General features: G+C 68.9%; 8 protein-coding genes across 8 annotated transcripts in view; 6 read left to right on the forward strand and 2 right to left on the reverse strand.

Moving 5' to 3' along the window:
- The window catches only part of CHLNCDRAFT_54617 (hypothetical protein), a gene marked incomplete at both ends in the record, with an annotated part of 3683 nt that extends 3391 nt beyond the window's left edge, over window positions 1–292 (forward strand). The window contains 2 exons of the mRNA XM_005844074.1: window positions 13–100; window positions 225–292. Coding sequence (XP_005844136.1) covers window positions 13–100; window positions 225–292 — 156 coding nt within the window. The remainder of the gene's footprint in view (window positions 1–12; window positions 101–224) is intronic.
- Window positions 293–733: 441 nt separating this feature from the next.
- On the forward strand, window positions 734–3742 carry CHLNCDRAFT_139223 (hypothetical protein; the record flags this gene model as incomplete). The annotated part of the gene is made up of 9 exons (XM_005844075.1): window positions 734–803; window positions 971–1134; window positions 1318–1466; window positions 1624–1901; window positions 2071–2167; window positions 2312–2391; window positions 2534–2761; window positions 2922–3041; window positions 3195–3742. 9 exons carry the CDS (start codon window positions 734–736, stop codon window positions 3740–3742), a joined length of 1734 nt encoding a protein of 577 aa, XP_005844137.1.
- A 566-nt stretch (window positions 3743–4308) lies between these two features.
- On the forward strand, window positions 4309–6367 carry CHLNCDRAFT_139224 (hypothetical protein; the record flags this gene model as incomplete). The annotated part of the gene is made up of 5 exons (XM_005844076.1): window positions 4309–4551; window positions 4829–5260; window positions 5551–5732; window positions 5896–5974; window positions 6164–6367. 5 exons carry the CDS (start codon window positions 4309–4311, stop codon window positions 6365–6367), a joined length of 1140 nt encoding a protein of 379 aa, XP_005844138.1.
- Window positions 6368–8663: 2296 nt separating this feature from the next.
- CHLNCDRAFT_139226 (hypothetical protein) lies at window positions 8664–10605 on the forward strand (the record flags this gene model as incomplete). Its single annotated transcript, XM_005844077.1, has 6 exons — window positions 8664–8807; window positions 9079–9262; window positions 9437–9648; window positions 9824–10026; window positions 10245–10301; window positions 10389–10605. The coding sequence occupies 6 exons, from the start codon at window positions 8664–8666 to the stop codon at window positions 10603–10605; spliced, it is 1017 nt and encodes a 338-aa protein (XP_005844139.1).
- Window positions 10606–12248: 1643 nt separating this feature from the next.
- Window positions 12249–17680, reverse strand: CHLNCDRAFT_58963 (hypothetical protein; the record flags this gene model as incomplete). Its single annotated transcript, XM_005844160.1, has 8 exons — window positions 12249–13123; window positions 13256–13750; window positions 13953–14039; window positions 14273–14394; window positions 14638–14737; window positions 14888–15394; window positions 16380–17406; window positions 17487–17680. The coding sequence occupies 8 exons, from the start codon at window positions 17678–17680 to the stop codon at window positions 12842–12844; spliced, it is 2814 nt and encodes a 937-aa protein (XP_005844222.1). The 3' UTR covers window positions 12249–12841.
- Window positions 17681–19520: 1840 nt separating this feature from the next.
- CHLNCDRAFT_58964 (hypothetical protein) lies at window positions 19521–21953 on the reverse strand (the record flags this gene model as incomplete). The annotated part of the gene is made up of 5 exons (XM_005844161.1): window positions 19521–19933; window positions 20142–20309; window positions 20578–20664; window positions 20834–21636; window positions 21750–21953. 5 exons carry the CDS (start codon window positions 21951–21953, stop codon window positions 19603–19605), a joined length of 1593 nt encoding a protein of 530 aa, XP_005844223.1. The 3' UTR covers window positions 19521–19602.
- A 798-nt stretch (window positions 21954–22751) lies between these two features.
- CHLNCDRAFT_139231 (hypothetical protein) lies at window positions 22752–24806 on the forward strand (the record flags this gene model as incomplete). Its single annotated transcript, XM_005844078.1, has 6 exons — window positions 22752–22859; window positions 22980–23044; window positions 23166–23394; window positions 23598–24081; window positions 24273–24423; window positions 24566–24806. The coding sequence occupies 6 exons, from the start codon at window positions 22752–22754 to the stop codon at window positions 24804–24806; spliced, it is 1278 nt and encodes a 425-aa protein (XP_005844140.1).
- Window positions 24807–25263: 457 nt separating this feature from the next.
- Window positions 25264–26729, forward strand: part of CHLNCDRAFT_139232 (hypothetical protein) — a gene marked incomplete at both ends in the record, with an annotated part of 2279 nt that continues 813 nt past the window's right edge. Inside the window, 5 exons of the mRNA XM_005844079.1 lie at window positions 25264–25277; window positions 25478–25682; window positions 25798–25846; window positions 25977–26158; window positions 26352–26519. Of these exons, the coding sequence (XP_005844141.1) occupies window positions 25264–25277; window positions 25478–25682; window positions 25798–25846; window positions 25977–26158; window positions 26352–26519 (618 nt within the window). The remainder of the gene's footprint in view (window positions 25278–25477; window positions 25683–25797; window positions 25847–25976; window positions 26159–26351; window positions 26520–26729) is intronic.

Genomic DNA, 26729 nt, shown 5'->3' on the forward strand with positions numbered 1-26729 from the left:
AGCCACGCCGAGGCCTGCGGCTGCGAGTCTCTGGTCATGGGCAGCCGTGGCCTGGGCCTGAGCAAGAAGGCCATCATGGGGCTGCTGGGCGTGGGGTCCGGTGCGTGAGGGGGGTTGGGGGGTGGGGGCCAGCCTGCATCCTCTCATCTTTGTGTGGGTGGCCAGCCTGCATCCCCACATCCAGCCTGAGAGAAACTGCTCTTTGCCTGCCGGTGCTGGTGCAGTCTCCGACTATGTCTTGAGGAATGCGCCCTGCAATGTCGTCCTGTTCAAGGACAAGCCCGCGGCGTGAAGGACCCCCGGCGCCGGTTGCTTCCGTCGCCAGATGCTGCAGCATTCCAGGAGTGCGCAGTGGTCGACCCTTTAAGTTACGGGATGTCTACACCAAACACCTGAGCGAGTATTAATGAGTCGGCTCCTGTGGGCGCACTTCACCCCACCTGGAACATGCCGGTGTAGCGATTAAACATGCAATAGCATCAGTTCAGTTCTGGGCGCTCCGCACTATTTTAGACTTCAGTGGAAGCCACTCTGATGTAAGGCACTCTGCAAGACGAATGCAGGGCAAAATGAAGCTTCGGCAGGCATTTTGTCACAGGCGCCGGCGCTTCACGTGCTGTGCCTGAAATCATGAAATGGCTGCAAGATCGCATGCAACCAAACTCAAGGTGCCGCCGGCTCCTGGATTGCTGAGCTCTCCGAGCAGCCAACTCCAGCGGGGGAGAGTGACAGAATGGCGGCTCTGGCGGCCTGGACCGCAGGAGGGGTTGCTGCAGTAAGCGCGCGACTGACCTATGCATACGGTACGTGTCACGCTATCCGGCTGGCTGCCTTCCTGCCGCCGCTGCATCCCGCCGCCGCCCACTCCGCAGCCAACACGCCACCCACCCTTCCCCTCCCCACCGTTTGTTTCTCCCCATCCCTTTCACCCCAACCCTTGCCACCCTCTGCCCCTCCTTCCTCTCCCCAGTCGAAGGCATCGCCTTTGTCTTCAGCAAGCCCGCCGCAGCGCTGGTGGCTGCAGCAGAGCTGACGGCATTCGCCTGGACGGCCGGCATCCGGCTGCCGTTCCGGGTGGCGACGGGCACTCTGGTGGCCGCCGGCACGCTGCGCGGGTTCCAGCGCCTCCTGCTGGTGAGCGGGGCAGCCAGCCTGCGGACCGCAGCTGGAGGCCGCCAATCCCGCCCTGCATGCCAGCACCTCACGCCGCCATGCCCGCCCCTCCACACCACCTCTGCTCACTGAATCCCTTGCAATGATTGCACTCGGCGCCATGCCTGCCCACGCCCGCCCGCCCCCTGCACCACGGCGGCGCAGTCGATGAGCCATGCGGGCGTGCCAGCGGGGCACGACCAGGCGCTGGACAGCATCTGGGACTGGGAGCCGCCCGCCTCCGCAGACGGCGGCTCCCAATTTCCGGCGCCTGGCACATCCTGCGCCAGCTGGCCATCACCGCCAACAGGTGTGTGTGGGGGCGGGGGCAGTTCCGTGGGGCCGCCGCAGGCGACGGCAGCCGCGCGCCTGCCTCCCTGGCCGCCGCGGCAGCCGCGCTCGGCCCTCTGCATTCCCTCGCCCTCCCTGCGTGTTCCCTCGCCCACCCCTGGCCCCACAACCCGCCTGCAGGGTGAAGCAGGACAACCCGGCCATCCAGCAGCTGCTCAGCCAGCCTGCCTTGGCCCCAAGCGAGCTGGCCATGCGCCTCTACTACTTCTACCTCTCCTCTGACGACCGACCCATGCTGGATGATGCCCAGGCAGCAGCCGCCGCCGGCACGCCCGCCGACGGCGCCGACGACGCGGCCGCCGCCGCGGCGGAGGGCGTGGCGCCGGTGCCGCGCGGCCTGCTGGAGCAGGTGGCGCGGTACCGGGGCGTGGCCTGCCTGCCGTACGACTACGACACCGGTGCGCGGCCTGCCTGGCTGCCCCCTGCGCCTGCCGTGCCGCCCTGCAAGGGACCGTGCATGCCCCCTGCGCCTGCCTTGCTGCAGCACACCCACCCCGCTCCCCCTGATCTGCCCTGCCCTGCCCTGCCCTGCCCTGCCCTCCCACCCTCCCGCCCTCCCGCCGCCAGATGAGGGCCTGGCCAACCAGCTGTCCAGCCAGGGCTTCACCCTGCTGTGCGCCAGCCACACCGCCGACATCTCCAGCGGCTGCCCCGCCTTCTTCCTGTGCATCAGGCACGCCTGGGGGCGGGAGCAGCGGGCGTAGCATAGCAGCAGCCGGGGCCGCCCTTGCACCTGCACTGCTGCATGGTTGCGCAGCTCTGCACACACATGCGCGCCTGCCTGCCGCCGCCGCCGCTTGCGGTGCAGCGAGGGGGAGCAGGAGGTGATGCTGGTGATTCGGGGCACCTTCAGCCCCGAGGATGCTTTCCTCGACCTGCTGGCCACGGGTGAGGGGCAGGAGGGGGCAGGAGTGGATGGCGGCATCGCCTGCTGCCACAGGCGCGCGGCGGCGGGCTGCCGCTGCCGCCTGCGGGCAGATTCCGCAGCTGCGGCGCCTCAGCGGCCGCGGCGCTGTGGCTGTGGCTGCAGGGGAGGCTTTTGACCAGGCGCTGGAGGGCGACTGCCACGAGCAGGTGCTGATTGCCAGCGACGAGGCGGAGCAGGCGCAGGCGCGGCAGCGCCGCCGCCTGTCGGGCCACTGCCACAGCGGCATGGGCCGCGCCGCGCTCTTCCTGGGCGCCAAGTTTGGGCCGCTGCTGCGCCCGCTGTATGCCCAGGGCCTGCGGGTCACGCTGGTCGGCCACAGTCTCGGCGCAGGTGGGCTGGGCAGGCTGGCGGCCGGGCTGGCTGGGTGGGGGGCTGCTGCCGCCGTGCATGCCTGGGCCTGGTGGCCACGCAGCAGGCCAGCACTCGAACCCCGGGGCTGCCTGCCTCCCGCGCTGCCTGCCTCCCCACCTTCCGGCTCGCCTGCCCGCAGGCGTGGCCTCGCTGCTGGCTGTGTACCTGCGCAACCGAGGGCTGGGCGCTGACCGGCTGCGGTGCTGGGCGTACGAGACGCCCGCCTGCATGGACCTGGAGCTGGCGCAGGGCTGCTCGGGTGTGTGTGTGTGGGGGGGGGGGTGCGCTGGCTCCCGCCTAGCCATGCGCGCATGGCTCGCCTCCTGCGCCATGCCACACCACGAGCCCACCCTTCCCCACCCTGCCCCACCCTGCCCTCCCCCATTCCCGCTGCCCCTCCCTCCTCTGCCAGATGTGGTGACCAGCCTGGTGCATGCCGACGACCTGGTGCCGCGGCTGTGCATCCGCAGCTTCGCGGGGCTGCTGGAGGAGCTGGCAGCCTTTGACTGGCGCTCGGCGGCGGAGCAGACCACGGCCGACGCGGGCAGCTCCAAGCTGGGGCTCTCGGTGGCGCAGCATCTGGTGCCGTTGCTGGGCCTGGGCAGCGGCGGCGAGGCCGGCGGCGGCCTGCAGCAGGCAAAGGATGAGGCGGGGGAGGTGGAGGAGGCTGGGGATGGCGACGGCGCCCTGGTGAGCTTGGGCAGCGCTGGATTCGAGCGCCCCTACAACGCCCACGTGCCCGGCCAGGTGGTCCTGCTCTTCCGTAAGTCTGGCGGGGACGGCCGCGAGGGCGGCGAGGGCGGCGAGGGCTTGCCGAGCAGCTGCGCCGAGGGCCAGTGCGACGGCTTGGCGCTCGTGAGCTGCACGCACCCCGCGGTGCGGCGCATGCGCCTCAGCAGCCGTATGATCACTGATCACTTTGTGGACAGCCCAGAGGTGGTAGGCGCACTGGGGGCCTAGCTGGATTGCCGAGTCGGAGCGGAGGGCGGCAGGGAGCCGGATGCAAAAGTGTTGTTCTGGTATTATTGTTCTTGACGCAAATTGCGCATTAGTTGTATTGCTGTGGATCACTGCCTCGAAGAGCAATGAGAAGGCGTCCACACATGTGCCAGCAATACCCGTTTGAGCGCAGACCGCCGGGCGCCGCCACAGCTCTATTAAGCACCAGGCAGACAGCATTCCTCGGCCCCTCTGGCTGTGATCTTGCGCTTCAAATAGATTCCAAGGGCCATGGCAATCGATCCTGTGGCCTCCCTGCCCTTCAAAGTCAATTTTTCGTTCAGTCGTACAATGGCGGTACAAATGCTCCAGCGGCCCACAGGAGGCCCGAATGATTGAGATTCCCGTCCTTTTCGCCTCCCTGTCCAGCATACTTTACTGTGTCTGCAGATCAGCCGCTCTCGCCGCGTTGCAGCCGTTTGTTGGGGGCAGCGGCTGTTTAGCCCTTCCGGCCTTGGCTGCGGCCGTCATCGGCCGGGCGGGTGCCCTAGCATGCCCCTTGGGCCCTGCTGAAGAGTCTGGGCGCCATGGTGGCCGCAAAACAGCGGCATTTGGAGCTGTCCACCAGCCCAAAACTGGGGGACGCCGAGGCGGGCGCCTTTGTGCGCATCATTGAGATGAACGGCCTGAAGAAAGGCGGGGAGAATGGGCTGGAGAAGGTAGAGCGCACGGTGGGGCATCGCTTGAAGCAACACAGCTTCTTCCCTTGGCGCGTACTGGTGCCCCTCAACGTCACACCGCGGCTCAGGGGCCTCATACTGCTAAATCTGGTGAGCCAGCAGCGGTCATCGGGGCAGGCGGGCCGCGGGTGCCGGCGCGGTGCCGCCCCTGCTGCCCACGCACACCGCCCTGCCCAGGGTATGTGGCTGGGGCCTTGCGGGGGAGTGGCAGGCAGGAAGGGTAGCCGTGGGGGCAGAGGGGGGCATGGAGTTGCCCGGCAGGGGTCGTGGCGCTGCCTGCCACCCCTCGGGCCCCGCGCCACCAGCCCTCGCCCAAGTCGCCGCCGCGGTCTCAGCACACACGCTGCACCTGCCATGCCTCCCGCAGGTCTGCCTGGCCTGCGCCTCGGCCTTTGTGGTGCTCAAGGAGTCCCAGGAGAACGTGGACCCCTTTGTCTTCTCCTCCATCCGCTTCATCATCGCCGCCGCCGTGTTCAGCCCCTTTGTGCGCAACGCGCTGCGCGAGGAGCGCGTGGTCAAGGCGGGGGTGGAGATTGGGGCGTGGGCCGCGGGCGGCTACCTCACCCAGAGCATCGGCATGCTGACGGCGGACGCCTCGCGCGGCGCCTTCCTGTCGGGCTTCACCGTGGTGGTGGTGCCGCTGATGGCGGGCATGTTTGGCACCGCCAAGCTCAAGCGCAGCACCTGGGGCGCGGTGCTGGCGGCGCTGGTGGGCATCAGCCTGCTGGAGGACAGCGGCGCGCCCGCCAGCTGGGGCGACTTCTGGAGCTTCATGTCGGCGGTGCTGTTTGGCGCGCAGGTGACGCCGCCCGCTGTTTGGAAGTGCTGCTGCCTTGGTGTGCATGCCGGCTGCACGGGGTGGCCAGATGCCTGGCATCCCTGGTTGCGCCCGAGCCCACCACGTCCACACATGCCGCGCCAGCGCTGCCTGTGGCTCCCTGAACTGCTTGGCGCGCCCTCCTGCCGTCGTGCTGCCACAGCCTTGCCAGCACCTGCAGTGCCACCTGCTGCTCTTCCGGCTGTGCTCTTCCGGGGCACCGCCCTCGCGCCCCTCAAACTGGCCCGCCCGTCCCACCCACCTGCCCTCAGATATACCGTGCTGAGTACTGGAGCAAGCAGCTGGGCGCCAAGCAGGCCATCCCCATGCTGTCTGTGTCTGTGATGATGATTGCAGCCATCAGTCTGGCCTCTACCGCAGCCGCACACCCGCAGGCCACCCTGCACTTCCTAGCCAACCCTGGGGAGGCGACGAGGCTGCTGGGGCAGACGACGTGAGTGGGCAGCCGACCGGCAGGGGCGGCGGCCGGCAGGCAGCGCAGCTCGCCTGCCAGGGGCTTGCATTCTTGTCTGCTGGTGGGGACGAGCGGGAGGCCCCACGGTATACCCAGCCTGGCCATGCCTGCCTGCTTACCTGCGCCTGCGCTGCTGGTGCAGGCTGCCGTGGGCGGGCATCATTTACATGGGGGTGGGCGTCACAAACGGCGGCCTCATAGCAGAGATTGTGGCGCTGCAGGTGCGGCGCCAGGGGCCGGCAGGCGCCCGCCCTCGCGCCACTTGCCCCCCGGTGCACGAGTGCCGTGCCCGACAGTGTGCCCACCTTGTGGCACAGGCTCTCGTGGGCGCGCGCCCGGCGCCTGGCAGGCCCGTGCTCACCCTGCTGCCCTGCCGCCGCCGCCGCCCCCGCCGCCACCCCACCCCGCAGGATGTGAGCTCCACCGAGGCCGCCATCATTTACACGCTGGAGCCGGTGTTTGGCGCCTCGCTGGCGTACATCATGCTGGGGGAGCGGTGGGGCACCAGCGGCTGGGTGGGCGCCGGCCTCATCGTGGTCTCCTGCCTCGTGGCGCAGCTGCTGGGGGTGGAGAAGGACGAGCACGAGAAGCACGACGATGTGGAGAAGCCGTGAGGGGGGCGCCCCGCTGGGCACCGCACCCGACCGATGCGACCCGCGCCCCACTACACCGCCCGGCAGCCGCGGCAGGCCCGGCCACGCCCCCAGCAGGCGGTCATCGCCAGCTGCAGGGTGCCAGCCAGCCCACTTGCATAGCGCCAGCTACACGGCGCGGCCCCCCAGCACCTGTGCCCTGCTCCCCTGCTCTTTTTCCGGCGCCGGCAGATACTCTGTGGATACTTGCCAGTACGGCCCGCTAGATTTTCACACGCTGTATAGTTTGTTGAGGGCTGGCAGCGTCTAGAACGCAGCGCCTCCCTCGCTGCTCCTCGCTGCTCCCTCGCTGCTCCACCCTGTTGTACAGCACCACCGCCTCAGAACGCTCCTCTTCCGCTCCAAACTACCCCACTCCCTGCTCTCCCCATAGCACTTCCGCTGCCACCCGCCCTGGCCCAGCCGTTGCTGGCTGGTGATCAACGTTGTAAAGCTGAGCGGCAGTGGTGCAAAGATTGAAAAGGGTGGATGGAGGGGACCATTTATTACTCGTTGCAGGTCCATCTGAACGCAGGTAGGCCATTCCAATTAACCTATCACCAATTGGGCGGCAGTTTCCACAGGATCAGTGCGCGGGCCTGGTGCTGCTCCTGACTCTCAGGCACAATTAGCCGAGCATTTTGAGCCACTCCCAGGGCGAAATGGCTCATCGCTGGGGGGAGCCCATGCAGGGGCCCAGCACAGCCCAGCACGCTCCCCTCTCGCTGAATTCCGGCCTCCTTGGCCCATTTCTCCGTCGTATTTCATGTCGGGGAGGTTGCTGTATTGTCTGGTGCTGGCGGCAGGGTGGGGCACTGCCGTCGCCCTTGCTGCCGCTCAGCCATCCTCGCTCCCTGCGCCCGCCATGCCTGCCCCATACTCCCGAGATCTGGTGGCCAAAGTGGTGCTCATCCACTGCGACTCCAAGGTCGGCCTGGAGGAGCGGCACACCCAGCTGGCGCTGGCCCGCCGCCTGCGGGTGTCGGCGGGCTGGATCAACACCATCATCAAGGCCTGGGAGGCCGGCCTGACAGTAGATGAGATCCGCCGGAAAGCGCGCAAGAATATGGTGTACAGCAGCAGGGCGCTGGGCACCACGGAGCTGTCAGCGTTGGCAAACCTGGTGCTGACGTGCAACTCTAGACGAGTTTGCTGACCAACTGTACGCCCAGACTGGCGTTGCTGTGGACAGGTCCTCCATCTGCAGGGGCCTGAAGCAGCTGGGCATGTCGCGCAAGACGGTGGGTGCATACGGCGAGGGTGGCGGCCCACTGCTGCATGTCACGCTCCTCCTCTGACAGAAGCTCCACCTCTGGCCCAGAGTCGCTCAGGCCGGCGGCTGAGTCAATCTCATCCGTTGGCGAGGAGGCAGCACCCTGAAGTTGGGATACCTCCCACGCGTGCACGCATTGCTGCTGCAGCAGCAGCAGCGGCGCCTCGTGAAGCTGCTGATCCTGCTGCTGCTGATCGTCCCTGCGACGCAGCATGTCTGGCAGTCGGTTTCCCGCGTTTTGGCGCGCGGGGCGCCCGCCGCCGCCGCCTGCCGGCCCACCAACGCTGCCTGCTGGCTGAGTCATTGCCGCAGACACGACTTGTAGCGCCTGCTGTTGCGCCAGCCTGCGGCACGCAACACGCTTGGCACGATGAGACGGCAGGGCATGCCAGCCAAGAGAAGGCGAAAGCATGGACAGGCGGCAGCAGGGGTGGCGGCGGCGGCGGCGGCAAGCCGTCACCTGCACCGCTCCAAGAAGGTGACTCTGCTGGTGCTGCAGGCCCGGCTGTTGGCGTGTGGTGCAATGCCCCTTGGGGCGAGCCAGGCGAAGCAGTTCCGGCAGAGTCGGTGATCAGGGCTGGGCTTGGGGGCGAGGAGAGGCTCGATCAGCGGGCGGAGCCCAGCCTCTATGACGTCTGAGTCGCTCTGAAGCAGCGGGAACGGGGGCTGGGAGTCGGCTGGCTCTCCGCCCATGCGATGGTGTCGGAGTGAGCGAGGCGGCCCGCTGACCGCCTCAGACGGCTCCACTAATTACCCAGCAATTATTGCAAGCGGGAAACGGCTCTCTCAGGGGGTGTTTGGAGGAAAGAGGCTAATGGGCAATATGTTAATTGGAATGGCGCGTTCAGATGGACCTGCAACGAGTAATACTGCGGGACAATTGTCGACGTGGCGCCAGCGCCTGCCACTTGGCCACCACTCAGCCCAGGCATCGCCGTTTCAAAATCAGCATTTATCCCTGCGACCGTCTGCTGGTTTCCGAGCAGGGGAGACCCGTGCTCCGCTATGGCCTCCGGCCCTATGCCCGATGAGGCATTGCAGACCTTCAAGTTGCAGGACGGCAGAGCGCTGGCCTTCAGAGTGCTTGGAGCGCAGCTGCAGCCCTTCCATCGTGCCGTGCTCTACTTCCACGGCGTTCCATCTTGCAGTGTGCGCAGGAGGCGGGGTGGTTTCGGAGGGCCGTGAACAAGGCCAGGTCGCACGTGTACAGCAGTGGACCTGGGGGGCAGGGTGCCCCAGCCTGTCCTGACCGGCGGGTGGCGGGCGGGTGTGAGTGGCGGGTGGCCAGCAAGCTTCTCTTGGTCTGTGTTTGTGTCATGTGTCTCGCATTCGTTGCAGCCGCACAGGCTGCAGCGCATGCCGGCACAGGTGCCCCTTGCGTCTGCCTGCTCACCGCCCCGCCGCACGCCGCCGCACGCAGATGGAGGCGGAGGCGTTGGACGGGGCGGGCAGGAAGCTGGGGCTGGCCGTCGTGAGCATGGACAGGGCCGGCATTGGCCTGTCCGACTTCAAGAAGTTCCGGGCGCTGCAGACGGCGGCCGAGGATGCGCACCAGCTTGCTGGCCACCTCAAGATGAAGCACATCGTGCTGGTTGGGACGTCAGGTGCGGCCTGTCGGCTGGCTGCGCCAGCGGGGTGAGGGGAGTGTGCCGCCGGCGGCAGCCAGCGGGCCTGGCATGCATGCACGGCTGTGGCAGCCGGAGCTCCAACCCCTCGCCGCACTCCCACCCACACCTTGGCTCCTCCCTGCCGCCGCCCGCTGGCCTGGCGCACCGCAGGCGGCGGCCCGTACGCGGCTTCCTACGCCTCCCTGTTCCCAGAGCATGTCGAGTCGCTGGTGCTCATCAGCGCCGTGGGCCCCACCGACTGGTCCAACCTGCCGCTGCTGCGCGCCATGCGCGGCGCCGACTTGCTGCAGTTCAGCCTGGTGCGGCTGCCGCCCATGGGCGGCCTCTGGACGCTGCACGCAGTCATGGCCTACATGGCAAAGGTGGGCGGGTGACGAGGGCCTTCCCAGCGCATCGCAGGACTTGCCGGAGGAGGCTGTCGGGGTGTAGGCTTGCCTGGAGCGTCTTTTCATCTTCATCACGGGATGGTTGTGGCTTTGCCCCTCGCTCCAGCTGCTCCTGCCCTGCGCGCGTGCCCTCCCCGCCGCATCGGCGCAGAAGCACACCCAAACCCTGCTGGACCACGCGCCAGAGGGCATGGCGGCAGTGGATGGCGAGGTGCTGCGGAGCGACGAGCGCGTGCGCGACGCGTTTGGGCGCTGCCTGCAGCATGCCTATTGCCGCGGGGCTCGCGGGATGGCGCAGGATGTGCGCGTGCTGGGCGGCAAGTGGAATATCGACTTCTCCAGGATCAAGTGCAAGTGAGTGGCGGGGGGTGGACAGCGCATGTGGGCAGCACAGGGCAGCGCAGGGCAGCAGGTGCCAGCTCGTCCTGCCAGCCACAGCGGAGCAGGGGCATAGGTGCACGCCATGCTACCGTGGCTGTGGCAGGGCCTGACGGCCACAGCACGGCAGTTGAGCGCACACACACATGCGAATGCTGGCAGCCCTGCCTGCCGACCTCCCGCCTTGCTCGCAGGGTGATGATCTGGCAAGGGGAGGACGATCTGTCGGTGCCGGTGAAGCATGCACAGTGGTGAGCGGGCTGGATTACAGAAGGGGAGGAGGGAGGCCAGGAGGCACAGCTACAGGCGCCACTGCTGCCGCTCTTGCTCCTGCGCAGGTGGGCCGACGAGATGCCCGGCAGCCGGCTGACGTTGCTGCCCAACGAGGGGCACATCACTGTGCTGCTGCACCACGGAGAGAGCATCCTTGACACGGCGCTCCACTGGACCCCGCCGCGGACCCAGCAAGAGCAGCAGCAGCAGCAGAAGGCGCACCACAAACAGGTGCAGCACCACAACCGCCACAGCAAGCACCATGCCAGCCGCCGCAAATGACAGTGTGTGATGATTGTGTCGACCCCCTGACTGCGTTTGATACTGTTTCCAATGAAGAGAGCTTGACAGTCTGTGAGAGCTATACAACGGGAGAATGAAGGAAGTGGGGCGCACTGGGCGGTGAAGGGGTTTAGAAGGGCTGTCGAAAGGAATGGAGAAATGCGGCTTGTTGCGTGTATAAAATGAGGAGGGGCACGTGGAAAAAAATCATGCAAGCAGGGCAGGCTGGCTCGCGCGCTCAACGCAGGATTGGGTTGATCAGTGGCTCACGATGGGATGAAGGCGGTATCACTGGGCAAAAAGCTGGAAAATAAGCCGCTGGTGGCTGGCAGAGGGGTCAAAACGCCACTCAAGCGGGCAGGGACAGAAGCACGCGGGCGCTCAGGCACCAGGCATAAGGGTGCCGCGGAGGCCCAACGTAACACTCACTCACACACACTCACACGCTCAAGCAGGCAATCCACATAGAAACAAGAAAGGTTTGGCTGGCTGCGCTCGACAAGGACAGTAACACACGTCTGGCTGAGAAGGGCTGGCGGCACTCAGTAGGTTGAGGGGGTCACAGCAGGTGGGTGGGCTGCAGTGTGCTGCACCGCACGTCAAGGGGTTGACATCGGCAACACCGGGGCCGTTAGTAGGCAGAGGCGGCAAAGCTCAGGCGTGGGGTGTTGCCGGCTGGGGTGGCGGCAGTCATGTGGAAGCCGGTAGATCCAGGCCTGCGGGCGATGGGAGGAGCGCAGGGTGCAAGCAGACGAGCATAAGACAGCGGACGACCATCCCGCAGGGTGCCGCTGCTCAGCTGCAGGGCCCTGCGCTGCCAACAGTCCGCAAGCGCCTTACCTGGAGGCAACCGAGCCGCCTGCTTCCATGCTGGTGTTGGCGGGCTGGCGCGAGGCCGCCATGGCGCCGGCGACTACAGGAGCGGCGGCGGCGGCGTTGCCCCTCGACGTAGCTTGCGAAGCCTGCTTGACGGCGCCGCCGAAATACTGCAACAAGTGGGGCCGGAAAGCGGCGAGAGTGGTTGGGAGGTTGGCTGGGCGGAGGAGCGAGGCAGGAGGCGGGGAGGGTGGCAGGCCGGGTGGTGCGGTGGCACCCAGGTGGCCGGGAAGCGGCGGCGGCTGTCGGGAGTTGCGCTCGCTGGCTAGGAAGCGACCTCGCGAGACAGAAACAGAGAGCGCCGACACTGCTGTGTGCCGGCACCGGAACCGCCAGCGGAACGGCGGCCCCAACCAGAAACTCACCCTGGCAATGAGCCTGGCCTCTGAAGACAACATTTTGTGGCACAAGGGCGTGTCGGAGGTGGAAGTGGAGGTGGTTTGGTTTGGGGTGGGGTGCAGGAGTGGTCCGGCACGCCTCCTGGCCTGGAGATGGGGAGAGTAGATTTGAAAGCAATGAAACAACTTGTTGGGGAGGCCGGGGAACCCTCGATGCCCAGTCAGCACATTCAGGGCGCCAGGAGCAGGACCCACCATACGCCTCGGTTGGTGTGCTTGATGCAGCACTGAGTGCTTGATGGGAAGCGAAACACTCAGAGCTGCATGCAGAGCAGAACGGGCCGCACACCACGGGCGCCGGCGCCTCGTTGCTTGCTCCCCCGCGGGGCGGGGCGGCGCCCGTGCTACTGTTGCGGCGTGCTGAGGGTTGTACCAGCTGGTTTACAGAACAAGCAGCAAAACAAACAATTCGAATGAAAAACTGCATGGAAAACAGGTCAGGAAATGCACATGAAATGAATTGCAAGCAAACGCTCAGGGGCTGGGCATGGCGCAGCCGCTGGTCAAGCGTGCCTGCAGGGGTGCGCAGGTGCAGGTGGGATGCAGGCATCACGGGACACCCTCCACCCACCGAACCCCAGAGCCAGCAGCACAGCGGGCAGCTTGCAGGAGCAGCACACGGAGGCGTCACCCCCCGCCGTCATGCAGGGCTGGCGGCTCACCTGTTGGGCGCCAGCCACCCCCAAGTGTTACCGCGGAGGCGGCAGCAGGCCGACCGCAGCCAACACCCCGCTGCCTACGCGCCTGGCCACCAGGCAACCACCGGCAGGCTGGCAGCACAGCAGCCCAAGCAGGCGCGCAGGCAAGAGGGCCGGCACCAGGGGACACGAATGTGCGACACAGCACGTGCAGAGGAGGGCGGTACGCTGGCGATGTGAATGCCCTGCACTGCGCACGGCGCCGTGCGCGTGGCATACCGCGGGCACTCCCCACCCCCGTCGATCGGCCCTGCAGGGAGCCGCTCAGCCCGGCGCGCCCCGGCTGAGCAGCAGGCGGCGGAAGAGGCCGGCCTCTGTCTGGTGCTCCGCCCGCGCCGCCGCCGCAAAGCCGCCCTGCGCCCGCGGCCCGCCGCCGCCGGGGTGCGGCGCCACGCCCGCGCCGCCGTCCTCCAGCTCCGACGGAGGGCCCAGGCCGTGCAGCACGTGCACCACCTCCAGCCCAGCCTTGGCAGGGGTGCCGGCGGTGGAGCCGCCGATGCGGAACCCCTGCTCCTCCTCCGCCTCCGCCTCGCCGCCTGCCCACTCCTGCAGGGGCCGCAGGAGCAGGGGGGCGCGTGGGCGCCCTGCCGGTTGCTGTTGTTGTTGCCGCCAGGCCCACGGGCGATCCTCACACACAGCTGGGCCGGCAGGCGGCAGGGTGGGGTGGGGGGGGCCCACCTCGTCCGGCCAGCGCACGCGCTTCTTGCGGGCGCTGCCCCCGCCCCTGCTCAGGATGCCGCGGGGGCCGGCGGCGGCGCCGCCGTTGGCGCCCAGCAGCTCGCGCCAGTCGTCCACCGCCAGCCCGCCCGCCCCCTGGCCGCTGCGCTGCTTCTTCCTGCGCGCCGCCGCCTGCTGCCGCACCTCTCCCTCGCCCCCATCCTCCAGCGCAGCCCAGCGGCTGGCGGCCGCGGGCCGGCCATCTCCCGCCGCCGCCGCCGCCCCCTCCCCCTCCTCCTCCTCGCCATCGCTGCCGCCGCCGCTCGGCGCGGCGCCGTCCTCATCCTCCTGCCCCATCTCCACCTCGGCAATGGCGCCAGAGGCGACGCCGCCGCCCCTCCCCAGCAGCCCATCCAGCAGCAGCAGCGTGTAGACCGCAGGCGTGGCCTCCCACTCAGCAGACAGGCGGTACACATCCTCCTTGCTGCGCCCGTGACCACAGCGTGCATAGCAGACCTGCAGGCGGGGCAGCCAGAGGGGAAGGAGGGCAAGGGAGGGCTGAGAAGGGGGCACTGCGCGGCCCGCACAGAGGCACACCGGCGCCGCGCAGGGGTGCCAGCAGGGGCGCCAGCCTGCCCGCCTGCGGGGCACACTGCCGCCCCGGCCCGCCCCACACGCCTGCCCCGCCTGCCCTGCACCCTCCAACCCAGGGCCCCACCTGGGGGTCTGCCTCTGGCGGCTGCGCCACATACACCTCGTACCCAGCCGCCTGCCCCGCCGACCAGAAGTCTTTGAAGTCGGCCACCTGAGGGAGGGGCACGGGAGGGGAGGAGTGGAGGCGGCGCTGAGGACAGGGCAGCAGCAGCAGCAGCAGGGCAGCAGCAGCAGGGAGCGGCGGGGGAGCGCAATGGGGGAGCTAAAAACGGGCGCCCCCCGTGCTTGGCCAGAGGATGCCGCGCGTGCCGATGCGAGGGCAGCAGTACATCCAACCGTCCCGCCCGAAGGCAGGAGCAGCCAGGTAGGGTATGGTTGGTGAACAGGGCAAAGGGGGCGGCAGGCGGCGCGTGCCTTGATGGCGGGCGCGTCCACCACGATGAAGCGGAAGCGAGCCTCCTCCAACGCCCGCTGGAACGCCTTGAGCAGGCTGCGCTGGTAGGCGGCTGCGGCGGGAAGGGCGGAGGGAGGAGCGGCGTCAGGAGCGGCAGGCGCGAGCGCGCGGCGGTGAGGTGCGGCCCGCAGGCGGCGGGCCAATCCCGCCGTGCATCCCGCAGCAGGGGTTTCTCGCTGGCAGGCAGGCCACTGCCGCGCCCCTCCCGCCCGTCGGGCAGGCAGGGAGGAGCAGGCAGGAGCAGGCAGGCGGGCAGGCGGCGGCGGGGCAAGCAGCCAGGCGGGCCCCCACCCACCCTCCATCTCGGGCTCGTAGCGATACTCCAGCACCTCCACCCTGCGCTTGCGCCCCCGCCGCCCCCCCTCCTCCCCCTCCTCCACCTCGCGCTCCACCTCCTGCACCGTGCCAGGCAGCGGCGCTCAGCCAGGGGCCGGCGGGACGCCACCACGGCAGCCCAGCCCAGCCACCCACCCCCAGGCTGCTTGCTTGGGCGGGCGCCCAGCCCAGCCCCGCCCAGCAGGCCAGCCAGCCGCCTGCCCACCTACCGTCATAAAGTAGTCGTCTAAGGAAAGGATGCGGGGCGCCTCCCCGCCAGCCGCCACCTCCCGCTCCCGAATCAGCCGCGCCACGTGGCTCTTTCCGCTGCCCGGCAGCCCGCGAAGCAGCACCGCCAGGCGCCGCGGCCGCCGCTCCCGCGCCGGCCCCGGCTGCAGCAGGCTCAGCGCGTCGGCACGCAGCTGCGGCAGCGGCTGCGCCGCGGCGGGGCGGGGGGCGGCGCTGGGTGCCGCGGGGGCGGGGGGCGCCCCGGGGGCAGCAGCGTATGGCTGCATGCCGGGCTGGTGCTGCGGGGCCGCGGGTACAGGCGGGTGCTGCTGCGGCGGCGGCGGCTGTTGCTGCTGCTGCCCAAAGCCCCAGCCGCCGCCCTGGCCGGGCGCCACGCCTGGCTGCTGCTGCTGCTGCTGCCCAAAGCCCCAGCCGCCGCCCTGGCCGGGCGCCACGCCTGGCTGCTGCTGCTGCTGCTGCTGTTGCTGCTGCTGGTAACCGTATGGCGGCTGCGGCTGGTGGCCAGCAGGGTAATGTGAGGCGGCATACTGCTGAGGCCACCCTGCCATGCCATGCTGCTGCAGGTGCTGCGGCTGCTGCACCTGCGGCTGCGGCGGCATCGGCTGGTGCTGCTGCTGCTGCCCAGGTAGCCCGCCAATGGGCTGTTGCAGTGGGTATGGGGTTGCCACTAGCTGCTGCTGCTGCTGCTGCTGCTGCTGCTGCTGCTGCATGTACTGCGCCGGCTGCTGAGGGTAAGGCTGCGCAGCTGCCTGCTGCTGATAGGGATGGAAAGGCTGCGGTGGCAGCGGCGGCTGCTGTACTTGCATTAGTTGCGGCTGGGGCTGCTGCGGTGGGGGCCCGGCCGGGAGCGGCGGCAGCCCGGGTGGCAAAGGCGGCAGAGCCTCGAAGCCTGCGGCCCCTGGCAGCTGGTCCGCTGGGGGCAGAGGCGGCGGCACCTCTGGCAGCGGTGGGTGCGGCGCGTGCGCCAGTGCCGGCGGCTGGTGCTGCATGTGCTGCTGCATCGGTTGCTGCTGATTGGCATATCCTGGTTGCTGCCAGCCGCTAGGCTGCTGCCACGCCCCAGGCGGCGGCTGGTAACCGTGTTGCTGGGGCCAAGCCTGCGGGTGTCCCTGATGTTGGTAGTACTGGTGAGGCTGCTGCGGCGGGTATTGAGGCGGCTGACCGGGAAAGCCAGGCGAGCCATATTGCTGGTGCGGCAGCATGGCTTTGATGGCGCCAGACGGCGCTGGATGCCAAGAAAGCGGGCAGAGCAGGTAACAGCCAGGCGCAACGAATAGGCAAGGCATCCGTCAGCGCCAACTAGGCGCCCGCCTGCCGGCGTTGTTGCCAGCATCCGCTGAGCAGCGAGTTACATTAGACCTGAGCGATCAGATCAAGCGTACATAACAGGTCATTCTCTTCATATAGTGAGGATGCTTCAGCCTGCACCGCAGGCAGCAGTGTGCCGTAGCTGGCGGGTTGCAGGCCAGGCACCGCGCGGCCGCTGCCGCTGCGCTGCTGAGGGGCCATGCTCTCCACATCTCTCAGCAGGTCCATCAGGCAGTCATCAATCACCAGCTCACGGCCGCCACGCCCGCTGCTGCTGCCAGGGCGTCCTGGGGATGCCAAGCTCTGGCACCTGGTGGGGCTGCTGTCGTTGCGCTCGGCTGCGTGTTGCGGCACAGCCGCCAGAGGCACGCGCTCAGGTGCCTGAGACTTACTGGGCTGAGTGCTGCCGCTGCTGATGGTTCTGCCGCCATCAACGCTGCCATCGCTGCCAGCACACTGGCTGTCGGGTGGCGGCGGCGCGATCAGGTAGCCGCCATACGGGCCCAGGCATGCATCAAACACAAGCGCACCGCGGGGCAGCCGCAGGGCCGGCAGCAGCCCAGCGGCCTCTACTGCCTGCTGCTGCTGCTTGGCTGCCACCTCAGCCTGCGCCTCCAGCAGCGCCTGCGCCAGCATCTTCAGGGCCTCCAGCTGCGGCAGCGGGTGCGGCGCCACCTGGGCGCTGTCTGGGGGCACGGCCGCACACCTGGTGGCCACGCCGGCGGCGCTGGGTGGCGCTGGGCTGGCAGGGGCTGGTCGCTGTGCTGCCGACTGGGTTGCTGCCGGGAGCAGCTGCGGCTGCTGCACACTGCCTGCTGAAGAGGGCAAGGCCTGGGAGTGCCCTGCAGGAGAAGCGCCCTCCCAGGGCCCCTCCTCCACTGGGCTCAGCTGCCTGCTGCTGGCGTAGCCCGCTGCTGCCTCGGTGTCGCTGCTGCGCTGCCCAGCAGCACAGACTGGGGCGACAGGCATGCTGCCATCTCGACTGCTCTCGAGAAGGCTGAGGCAGCCAGCCAGCTGCTGCGCATCCACGCCTATGCCGCCCCAGCCGCCCGCCGCCGCTGCTGCTGCCGGCGTCTGGCACCCGGGTGAGGCGGGGCGCGAGCTGGTGACTTGCACGGTGGCATCCAGCACCCGGCACTTGTGCTGGTAAGTGCGCAGCAGATCGAAGGCATGCGACAGCTTGGCGCGAAGGCTGCGGACACACAAGTGGGCGGCAGGCGTGCTTGATGGTTGGGGCAGAGGTTGCATTGGTAGAGCCATGCCTGCACCCACCTGGTGTTCTCGCGCGCCAGCTCCAGATTCTGCTGCCCCAGTTGGGTTGCCGACTTGACTGCCGCCGACGCCTCTGCCGCCACTGCCTCTGCCGCCTTCAGCGCCCGCTCCTTCTCCGCCACCTGCAGTATAAGCCGCGCCACCTTTTGCTTCTCTTCGGGTGCCAGGTCCTTGAGGGTGGCGCCCGTCGCCATGTCTGGCAACTGGAGTGGACCAACTCAACGCACTGCCGGCAGCCCACAAGCTGCTGAAGGCGGTGTCGGGTCCAGTAGGAGACCGGGCAGCTCCAATTTTGGGGCCCATTTGGGGCTTTCCTGCATGCCCGGTCAGCACAGCTGGAGAGTTTTCGCCCTTCGCGGTTAGCCTTGCCTTCATTCGCAGGCATGGATCAGCCTCAGGAGCAGCCTCAGGTGGAAGAGGAGCCCCAGCAGCAGCTGGAGGCGGGCACCCTGGAGGAGCAGGCTGCAGCGGCTGCTGCGGCGGCTGCTGCTGCCCAGGCGGCTGCCATGGACCTGGGGCAGCTCGCAACCCTGGACATCCCGCAGCTTGTGGACTACTCGGCCGTGCCTGCGGGCCAGCCCAACCTCATGTGAGCGCCACGCGCTGGCCCCGGAGTGGGAGGGCCGATGCAGTGCGGAAGCACGCCGCACCCGCCGCCATGACCCAACAGTGATGGCGGCGGGCGGGCGGTGGGTGCTGCCGACGGGCGGCACGCCTCTGTGCACCGTCTGGGGCCTTGCAGAGTGTGTGTTTTCCCTGCACTGTAGCAGCAATGGGCACGGAGCGTGCCCACTGCCCCTGCAGGCCCGCCATCACCACGCTGATCATGCAAATCACGCAGCACCTGTCCAATCCGAATGGCAACCCGCAGCTGGCGCTGACCTTCCAGCCTCTTGTAAATATGGTAAGTGATGGCCTTCATTTTCAGGTTCATGGGGCTTGGCACCTGCAGGAGCTCGCATTCATTGCTTTTCTCGGGCACCTAATTTGCTGAGCTTTCCGTTCAACACACTCTGCCACTGCTTGCAGGCTTTGAACATGCAATTGACGGTGAGAGCCGCAGAGCCCTCATAGGCTGCCTGTGCAGTATCCCTGCAGCAGCTGCTGGCTTGCCCTTGCTTGGCAGAACATGTCGCACCTTGCCAAACCTGTCTGCAGGCAACCCCAGCTGCACAAACCCCAACTCTTTTCCCTCTTGCTGCCATGCCTGGCCGCCCTCCCGCAGGCTGCTGTGCCCGACATGTCTGCTGTGTACAACCTGTCCTCTGCCCTGGCGACGGCGGGGGCAGGCACGGGGTTCAACCCGGCGCAGGTGCAGTTTGACCCACAGGTGCTCATGGCCAGCGCCACAGCGGCGGCGGCGGCGGCAGACGGGCAGCCCCAGCCGCAGCGGCGAAAGGGCGGCGGAGGGGGCCGGCGCAAGCAGCAGCAGGCGCCGCAGGTGGAGGAGGATGAGGAGGTGGAGGAGGATGAGGAGGAGGAAGAGGAAGAGGATGACGACGAGGACTGGCAGTCTTGGAAGCACAAGGTACGGGGCATGCCCGCCTGCATTCAGCTGCTGGTGTGCTTTGCAGGCACGCAGCACCCTGCCACCAAGCGAAGGCAGATGCAGGGGGTGGCGCACCGCCCTTGGTTGGTTGAAGCTGCTGCACCGTCGCTCGCTTCTGCCTGCAGGCCAGCCGGCAGAGCAGCGGCTCGGCGCGGCCGCAGCGCCAGCGCAAGAAGAGCAAGCTGCTGGAGGAGTATCTGACAGATGACGAAGAGGCGCCGGAGCCGGGGCGAGCCCGCCGCGCAGCCGAGTACTAGCCAGCAGCCTGCCTGCTGGCCCTGGAGCCTCCGTGACTGACAGACACCACACACACACACTCTTGATTAACAGGTGGCACTCCAGAAAGCCACGCGCAGCTGCTGGAACCTACGCCCCATCACCTAATTGCCACCAGCCAAAAAAAACCATTCATTCAGTCTGTTCTTGCATCTGAGTCCTGCCGCTCACACCATGGCCTGCCTCGCTCATCTGTGCCCCTTGTTTCCCTGCTTCTTGTACTTGCATGCTGGAATGCCTTGTGGCCCTGAATTCTAATGTGCAAGCCAGTCCCCCTCGCTGCCTGGCATGCTACGCTTGCACCGCCGTCTGCTGCCGCTTGGGGGCGGGGGCGGCTGCCACGGGTGCCGCCTGTCCACCACGCTTGGTGCGCCACCCTCCATCGCCAATCCCACGCGCGCCCTGTGCGGCTCCTGCTGCCGCCCGCTTTGCCAGCGGGGGCTTGCCGGCTGCTGTGCTGCCAGGTGCCTGCATGTGGGCTGCTCCTCTTGTGCTGGCGGGGCCCTGCTCCTGTGCCTCCGCCTCCGCCTCGCCCTCATCCTCCTGCCTCGGCTCCAGCAGCACCCAGGCATCCTGCAGCTCCGCATCCCCCATCCCCAGCAGGCACTCCAGCTCGGGCCGCCTGCATCACATCGCATCACACAGCATCAAGGAGGCAGCAGTGCGCGCAGCTGCACACAGCCAGACACACACACGCTGGAGGGTAGCGGGCAGGCTGAGGCGGCGCTGAACGGAGCTGTTCTGAAGCTCTTTGGCGCTCGGTCCACAGAGGCAAAGCATCAGCTGCCGACAAAGCGCGCGGGCCCGGCGCCGCCCCCAGGGCCACGCACCTGAGCGCCGCCTGCAGGTCCACCACGAGGTCCAGGCGCCGCCCCGCCCTGCGCGCCAGCGGCGCCGTGGACCGGCTGGCCCGCACCCGCACGTAGTGGAAGGCGTGGCGCTGGCGGCAGCCAGGCGGGCAGTCCTCGTCGTGATCCACGCCCACGGGGTCCACCACCCTGCAAGCCGGGCGCGGCGGGGCGGGGCGGGGGTGCATGGCCTAGCGGCAGAAGTCGGGGAGAGCACCAGGCACCCGCCCGGCACCACCACCCATCACCGGGCTGGCTGCCTGAGCGACTGGCCGATGGTCATCGCCACCGCCGAGCCACTGTCAGCACGCCAATGTCAGCACCCTAAAACCCTAAACCACACCCTAAACCCATGCTGCTGGCAGCCACGGCCACGGCCCGCGCGGCCGCAGCACACGAGCGCGGCGCCGCCACTCACTGCCCCTCCTGCACCCCCGCCTCCAGCGTGTCTGTCACACCCAGCAGGTCATCCTGGTCAAAGTCCTCCAGCAGCACAAAGCACACCCTGGTGGCCGGCGTACCCACAGGCATGGGCGGAGGAGGCGAGGCGGAGGTCGTGAGCAGGGGGCGGGAGGGCCATTGCGTACTATGGATCAGGAGAGAGACATGCCATAGCTTCCTGCCCGGCTGCCCAGCAGTGCCGCGGCACCACAGCGCCCGGCGCCAGGCCCCACCTGCGCCCCTGCAGCTGCGCAGCCGGCACGGCATCGCTGCTGCCCTGCGAGCGCTCCGCCACCCGCGCAACGCCCCGCGCCAGCCACTCTGGTGCGCCAGGCAGTGCCGCCTCCCCCTCCTGCCCCTCCTCCTGCTCCGGCGCCTCGCTGCCGGCGCCGCCAGCCACGCCGACCTCGGGCGCCGGCGCTGCCGATGCGGCGCCTGCAGGGCGCTGCGCCGCGGCTCCCACCCTGCACGCCTGCTGCTGCTGCTGCTGCTGCTGCGCCACCGCCGGGCTGCACTGCACGGCGTTGTGCTGGAAGGCGGGCGGGCCCAGCGAGGCCACAGTGACGTCGCTGTCGGCGGGCTGCTGCGCTGACCTGGCGGGCACCAAGGGCTGGGTGCCACCACCGTAAGGCAGCAGCTGGTGCGGCTGGGAGTGGCGGGCAGGGGCGCGTGCGGCCTCTGCCGCGCCATTCGCTGCGGGGGCTGGCACCTGCGCTGCCTCGGGAGGGAAGATGCGCACCGGGGGCAGGGCGCAGCAGGCGCCGCCGCACGCGCCCGCCTGCGGGAGCAGCGCAGCGGGCGCCACCCACCCCAGGCTGCCCAGGCTGGCCAGGGCGCCCCGATCCAGCGCCACCTGGGCACCCGCAGCTGCTGGCTCTGGCGCCGCGCCGCCGCGCTCGGCGGTGCCTTCCTGGGTGCCGGCGCCGGCACCCGAGGGCGGCGCGCACACCGGGTTGATGAGCGCCATCTGGCCCAGCCTGTCCATCAGTTCCTTCTTTGGGCGGCTGCCTGCATTGAGGCCGTTGACCAGAAGCACCTGCGGCGCGGGGTGGCGGCAGCAGGCGCGGTAGGACAGAAACAAAGCGAATGCTGGGTGCTGCCCAGTCAGCACTGGGCACACCCACAGGTGCAGGCTGCAAGGGGTGCAACCATCAGTGCTGGCCGGCATGCCCTCGCCTGCTTCAAGTCTGCGGCCTTGAGCATCGTCTGCTCCAGCCCAGACAGCGGCTGCACTCGCCCGCTGCCCTTGGTCAGGAGCTGCCAGAACTCGAGGTAGCGCTCGAGCGAGAGAGAGACGGTGGCAGGCGCGGCGGCGGCAGGCGCGGCGGGAGGAGCGGCGGCCGCGGCTGCCATGGTGGTACGGAGGTGGGCTGCCACCGCACCCGCCATTGTGGCAGCAGGGGGCTTGGCGGCGGGGGCTGGCGGCACTGCGGGCTTGCATGTGGCGGCGGCCTCCCCTCCATGGTGCTGCTGCTGCTGCTGCCTGCCATGCTGCTGCCCCAGTGGGGCCGAGCTGCCTAGCAGGAAGCTGTCGGCCCGCCCACGCCAGCCCCCTCCCGCCAAGCCTGGCATGGCTACGGGGGCTGGCTGCATGCTGCCTGATGCTGGGCTGTCGTCAAAAGCAAACGGGTCGGCCCCGCCGCTGGCGGCCACCCGCTGTGCAAGCGCCGCCGCACCTGACCGCGTCTGCGGCTCCAGGGGGAGGCGCAAACCGGGCTGCGCCCACGCCCCACGCCCCACGGGCTCAGCTGCAGATGGTGGAGGAGCCTGAGACGAGGCCCAGGGCGCATCCCAGCAAAACTGAGAGGCCTGGCTGGCTGCCCCCCACGCCCTGCCGCCTCCAAACATGCCTGTAGGGTGTGCGTAGCGGGCAGGTATGCGTGACTGGGCGCCAGGGGCGCCGGCCACAGGCTTTCAGTCAGAGAGCGTTCCGACCGATTGCATGGGCGCACAAGGGAGGTACAGCAGGCACAGACCTCCCGCTGCCCCTGCTCATTGCCTCCCTGCATCGCCTTGTTTCCACCTTTTCAAGAGCAGCCAGCTCCCTCCCCGAGGAGGCGCCCGCTGCCAAATTTTGTTCGCGGGCGCTGGGGCCTGTGGGCTCGCCCGACAGCGCTGTTCTGCTGCCGCAGCCATTGAACAATCGGAACAATGGCTGGAACGGCGACAGAGAGCCTCACCAGGTCGCGGAGCGCGCTGCACCGACTGGCTTGCAGCGCTCAAAACTATGCCTGGGGGCGCCACCACGAGGATTCGGAGGTAAGAGAGCTGCTCTCCAGGACAGCAGCGCGGGCGCAGGGCTGGTGCCGAGGGCTGCTGCCAGCGGCGGCACATGCGGCGCGGGCACCGACCCGCTCCCGCTCGCCTCCCTTGCTGCAGGTGGCACAGCTGGTGGCTGCATCTGGGCGGCAAGTGGACGAGTCCAAGCCCTATGCCGAGCTGTGGTGAGCCAGGGGCCGGGCCGTGGCCGGGACGAGAGCTGTGTGGCGCGGCGTGCCGCCGCTCCAACCTGCCCGCCGCCAAAGTGCCCCACTTCCACACGCGCACCCTCCCCTCTCCCCTCAGGATGGGCACCCACCCCGCGGCGCCCTCCCTGCTGGCAGACAACGGCTACGCGGGGCAGCCGCTGCTGGCGCTGCTGCGCGACCGGCCCGAGCTGCTGGGCGCCGCGCTGCCGCGGTTTGGCTGCGACCTGCCCTTCCTCTTCAAGGTGCTCTCCGTGGGCACCGCCCTCTCCATCCAGTCACACCCCGACAAGGCGCTGGCGGAGCGGCTGCACGCGGCAAGGCCAGAGGTGGGCGGGGCGCGGCACGGGACGTGTGTCTGTGCCTTCCTGTGACGAGGGCACAGCCGTGGGGCGTTTCGCAGCTGCGCCCGCGTCGATTCGCTGGGCAGAAAGCAGGGTGGTCGCATGCATGCGCCCCCACCCAGCCCATCTGCCCTCGCAACTCACGCCGCCCCTGCCCGCCCCGCCCGCCCCTCCTCCCGCCTGCCCAGGTGTACAAGGACGCCAACCACAAGCCGGAGATGGCGCTGGCGCTGAGCGAGTTTGAGGCGCTGTGCAGCTTTGTGCCGCACGAGGAGCTGGTGGCGGCGCTGCGCGCCGTGCCCGAGCTGGCGGCCTGCTGCGGCGAGGCGCGCGTCGCCGCGCTGGCGGCTGCCGCCCCCTGCGGCGCGCAGCGGCGGCAGGCGCTCAAGGCGGCCTTCCACGCCGTCATGGCCTGCCCCGCCGAGCGGGCGGCGGAGTGCGTGCGCGCGCTGTGCTCGCGGCTGGAGCGCGAGGCGGCAGCGGGGCGCCAGCTCAGCGCGCGGGAGCAGCTGACGCTGCGCCTGCAGCGGCAGTACCCCGGGGACGTCGGCGTGCTGGCCTCCTGGTTCCTCAACCACCTGCGCCTGCGCCCGGGCCAGGCGGTGGCGCTGCCCGCCAACGAGCCCCACGCATACATCTCGGGAGAGATTGTGGAGTGCATGGCCACGTCAGGTGGGGTGCGCCGCTGTTCTCCCTCCTGCCGCCGCGCCGCGGCGTCCCTCCTCGCCGCCCCCTGCGCAGCGCCGGCCCCCGTCTGCGGGCCCCGCCCTGCCTTTGAAGTCGTTGCGCCGCTGGCGCAGCCAGGGCCGCGCAGCTGCCGCGCCGCTCACGCCGCGCCGCGCCTGCCGCTGCCCTGTGCGCAGACAACGTGATCCGCGCGGGGCTGACCCCCAAGCTGCGGGATGTGGAGACGCTGTGCGAGTCGCTGACGTACCGGCAGGGGGTGCCCGAGGTGATGGAGGGCGCCAAGTCGGCGGCCTCGCCACACCTGGCCTGCTACCGCCCGCCCTTCAGGTGCGCGCGCACGGCGCCAGCCGCCGCCGCCGCGCGTGCTGGTGGGGATGCTGCTGCTGCTGCTCGTGGCTGCACCCTGCCTGCCTGCCTGCCTGGGCCACCCTCGACCCCTGCATATGCTCTGCCCGCCACGCGCCTGCAGGGAGTTTGAGATCTGGCGCTACACGCCGCCCGCCGGCTCCCGCGAGGCGCTGCCGCCGCCCGCGGGCCCGCTGCTCATGCTGGTGCAGCAGGGCGCGATGCACGTGCGCAGCGGCGAGCAGTCGCGCCTCCTTAAGCGGGGCGACGTCTACTTTGTGGCGGCGGGCGCGGAGCTGCAGCTGGAGGCGTCGGCCGATGTGTCGGCCTGGGTGACCGCCTGCAACGGAATGGCCTTTGAGTGATGGGCGGCGCACGGCGGCCCCGCTGCGCAGCCCTGCCTGCTTCTGCTGCCCCTCCTCGCGCCCTGCCTCACGGCGCGGATGGGCATGTTGTTGTTTCTACGAGCACCTGTTTTTTTGTAGCTGCCGGCTCAGAACCCAGCCCTCACCCATGCTCCATCGCGGCTCTGCTCCCGCCGCCCCTGTTTTGTCATCCGTGCACATTGCCAGTTTGACTCGATAGCACCCCCCTGCTGCTTGCTCCCTTTCTCGGCTCAACTTCTGTCCACCTGACCCACGCTTATCTTGTGCCTTGTTCGAGCATTTTGAGTCACCATTCTTCCCACCAGCCGCTGACGCTGCTCTTTGAAACCGCCCTGGGCCTCAATGTGCATACGCGCCCTGCCATCCAATGTACAAACAGTCCTCATGATGTAAAGTGCGGCGCAGGTGTGGATGGGGGCCTGTCGGGCCCGGCCTGATGGTGGACTGCAGGTCCCGGCGCCCTCCCGCCTGGCGGATGAGGTGGCCTACCCAGTTGCCTTGCGGCGATCGCCCGGCCCGCTCTGCTGCGTGTGATACACTGCCATGATGGACTCTGTTTCTCGCAGGGTTGGTGTGCTGTCCCAGCACCTCCAAGCGGCATGTGAGGAACGGCATGTGGGGGAGGTGGAGCTGCAGCCGCTTTCCTGCAGCCAGTGCGGCTGTAGCGGGCACAGCGCCGGCTCTGATGGCGCCAGCACCAGCTACGCCTCGGCCACAGGACGGCCCAGCAGCTATGCCCGAGTGCACGGCGAGGTTTCGCGGGCTCCCGCCCAGTGGAGGCGCATAGACACGGTGGCAAAGGAGGAGCTGCGAGAAGTGCGCTACGAGAAGGCCGTGGGGGAGGGGATTGCCAAGGTACACCGCTCGGCGCTGGCGGTCGAAGCCTTGCGGCAGTGCTCAATGAGCACTGCTCATCTATCTCCATGCGCACCACCGCCTGCAACCGTTATGCCTGCGCTGTCTTGCGCAGGTCACCATCAACCGCCCCGAGAAGCGCAATGCATTCACCCCACGCACGGGTGCGGCAGCCTCGCCGCAACAGCCTGGCGGCTGGCATCATGGCGCGTTGTCGCCATGCTGCAAGCCTCTGCACCCTTGGCTGGTTCCGCACACCTCGCTGTAGCCATCCACCCTGCCTGTGCCGTGCAGTGATGGAGATGTCGCTGTGCTTTGCCGATGCAAGGGAGGACCCGGCGGTGGGGGTGGTGATCCTGACGGGGGAGGGCCCGCTGGCCTTCTGCAGCGGCGGCGACCAGAGCGTGCGAGGCGCGGGAGGCTACGTGGGCGCGGACGGCATCCCGCGCCTCAACGTGCTGGATCTGCAGATGCAGGTTGGCGGCGGGGGCATGGGCTCGCGGGGCGGTGTCCCCGACCGAGCCCATGCACACCCTGCCTCCATACACATCCTGCCTCGCATCAAGGCACAACCACACAAGCGCTCTCCCTCACATGCCTCCACCGCCCCCTCCGCCTGCTGCCTGACCACCCCCCAAAAACCACCACCACCACCTCGCTGCGCCGCAGATCCGGCGGCTGCCCAAGCCGGTGGTGGCGCAGGTGGCTGGGTATGCTGTGGGCGGGGGCCACATCCTGCACATGATGTGCGACCTCACCGTCGCCGCCGACAACGCGGTGTTTGGGCAGACGGGGCCCAAGGTGGGCAGCTTCGACGCCGGCTACGGCTCCACGCAGGTCAGCGAGCCGCGGGGCGGTGGCCAGGGGCACCGTGGGGGGAGGCGGGCAGAGGCGGGGTGTTGGGGACGGGGGTGATGGCGGCACAGGCTGTGGGCTCGGCGGTGCTGCGCTGCTGGCGGGTGCGCCTCTCTGGCTGCTGGCTGCCATGGGAGCGGGGCAGGGGGCGGGGCCTCCTTGCCCTTCCTGCGCGTGAGCCCCCCCCCCCCT

The sequence above is a fragment of the Chlorella variabilis genome, assembly GCF_000147415.1.
Source record: "Chlorella variabilis unplaced genomic scaffold CHLNCscaffold_24, whole genome shotgun sequence".
NCBI lineage: Eukaryota > Viridiplantae > Chlorophyta > Trebouxiophyceae > Chlorellales > Chlorellaceae > Chlorella > Chlorella variabilis.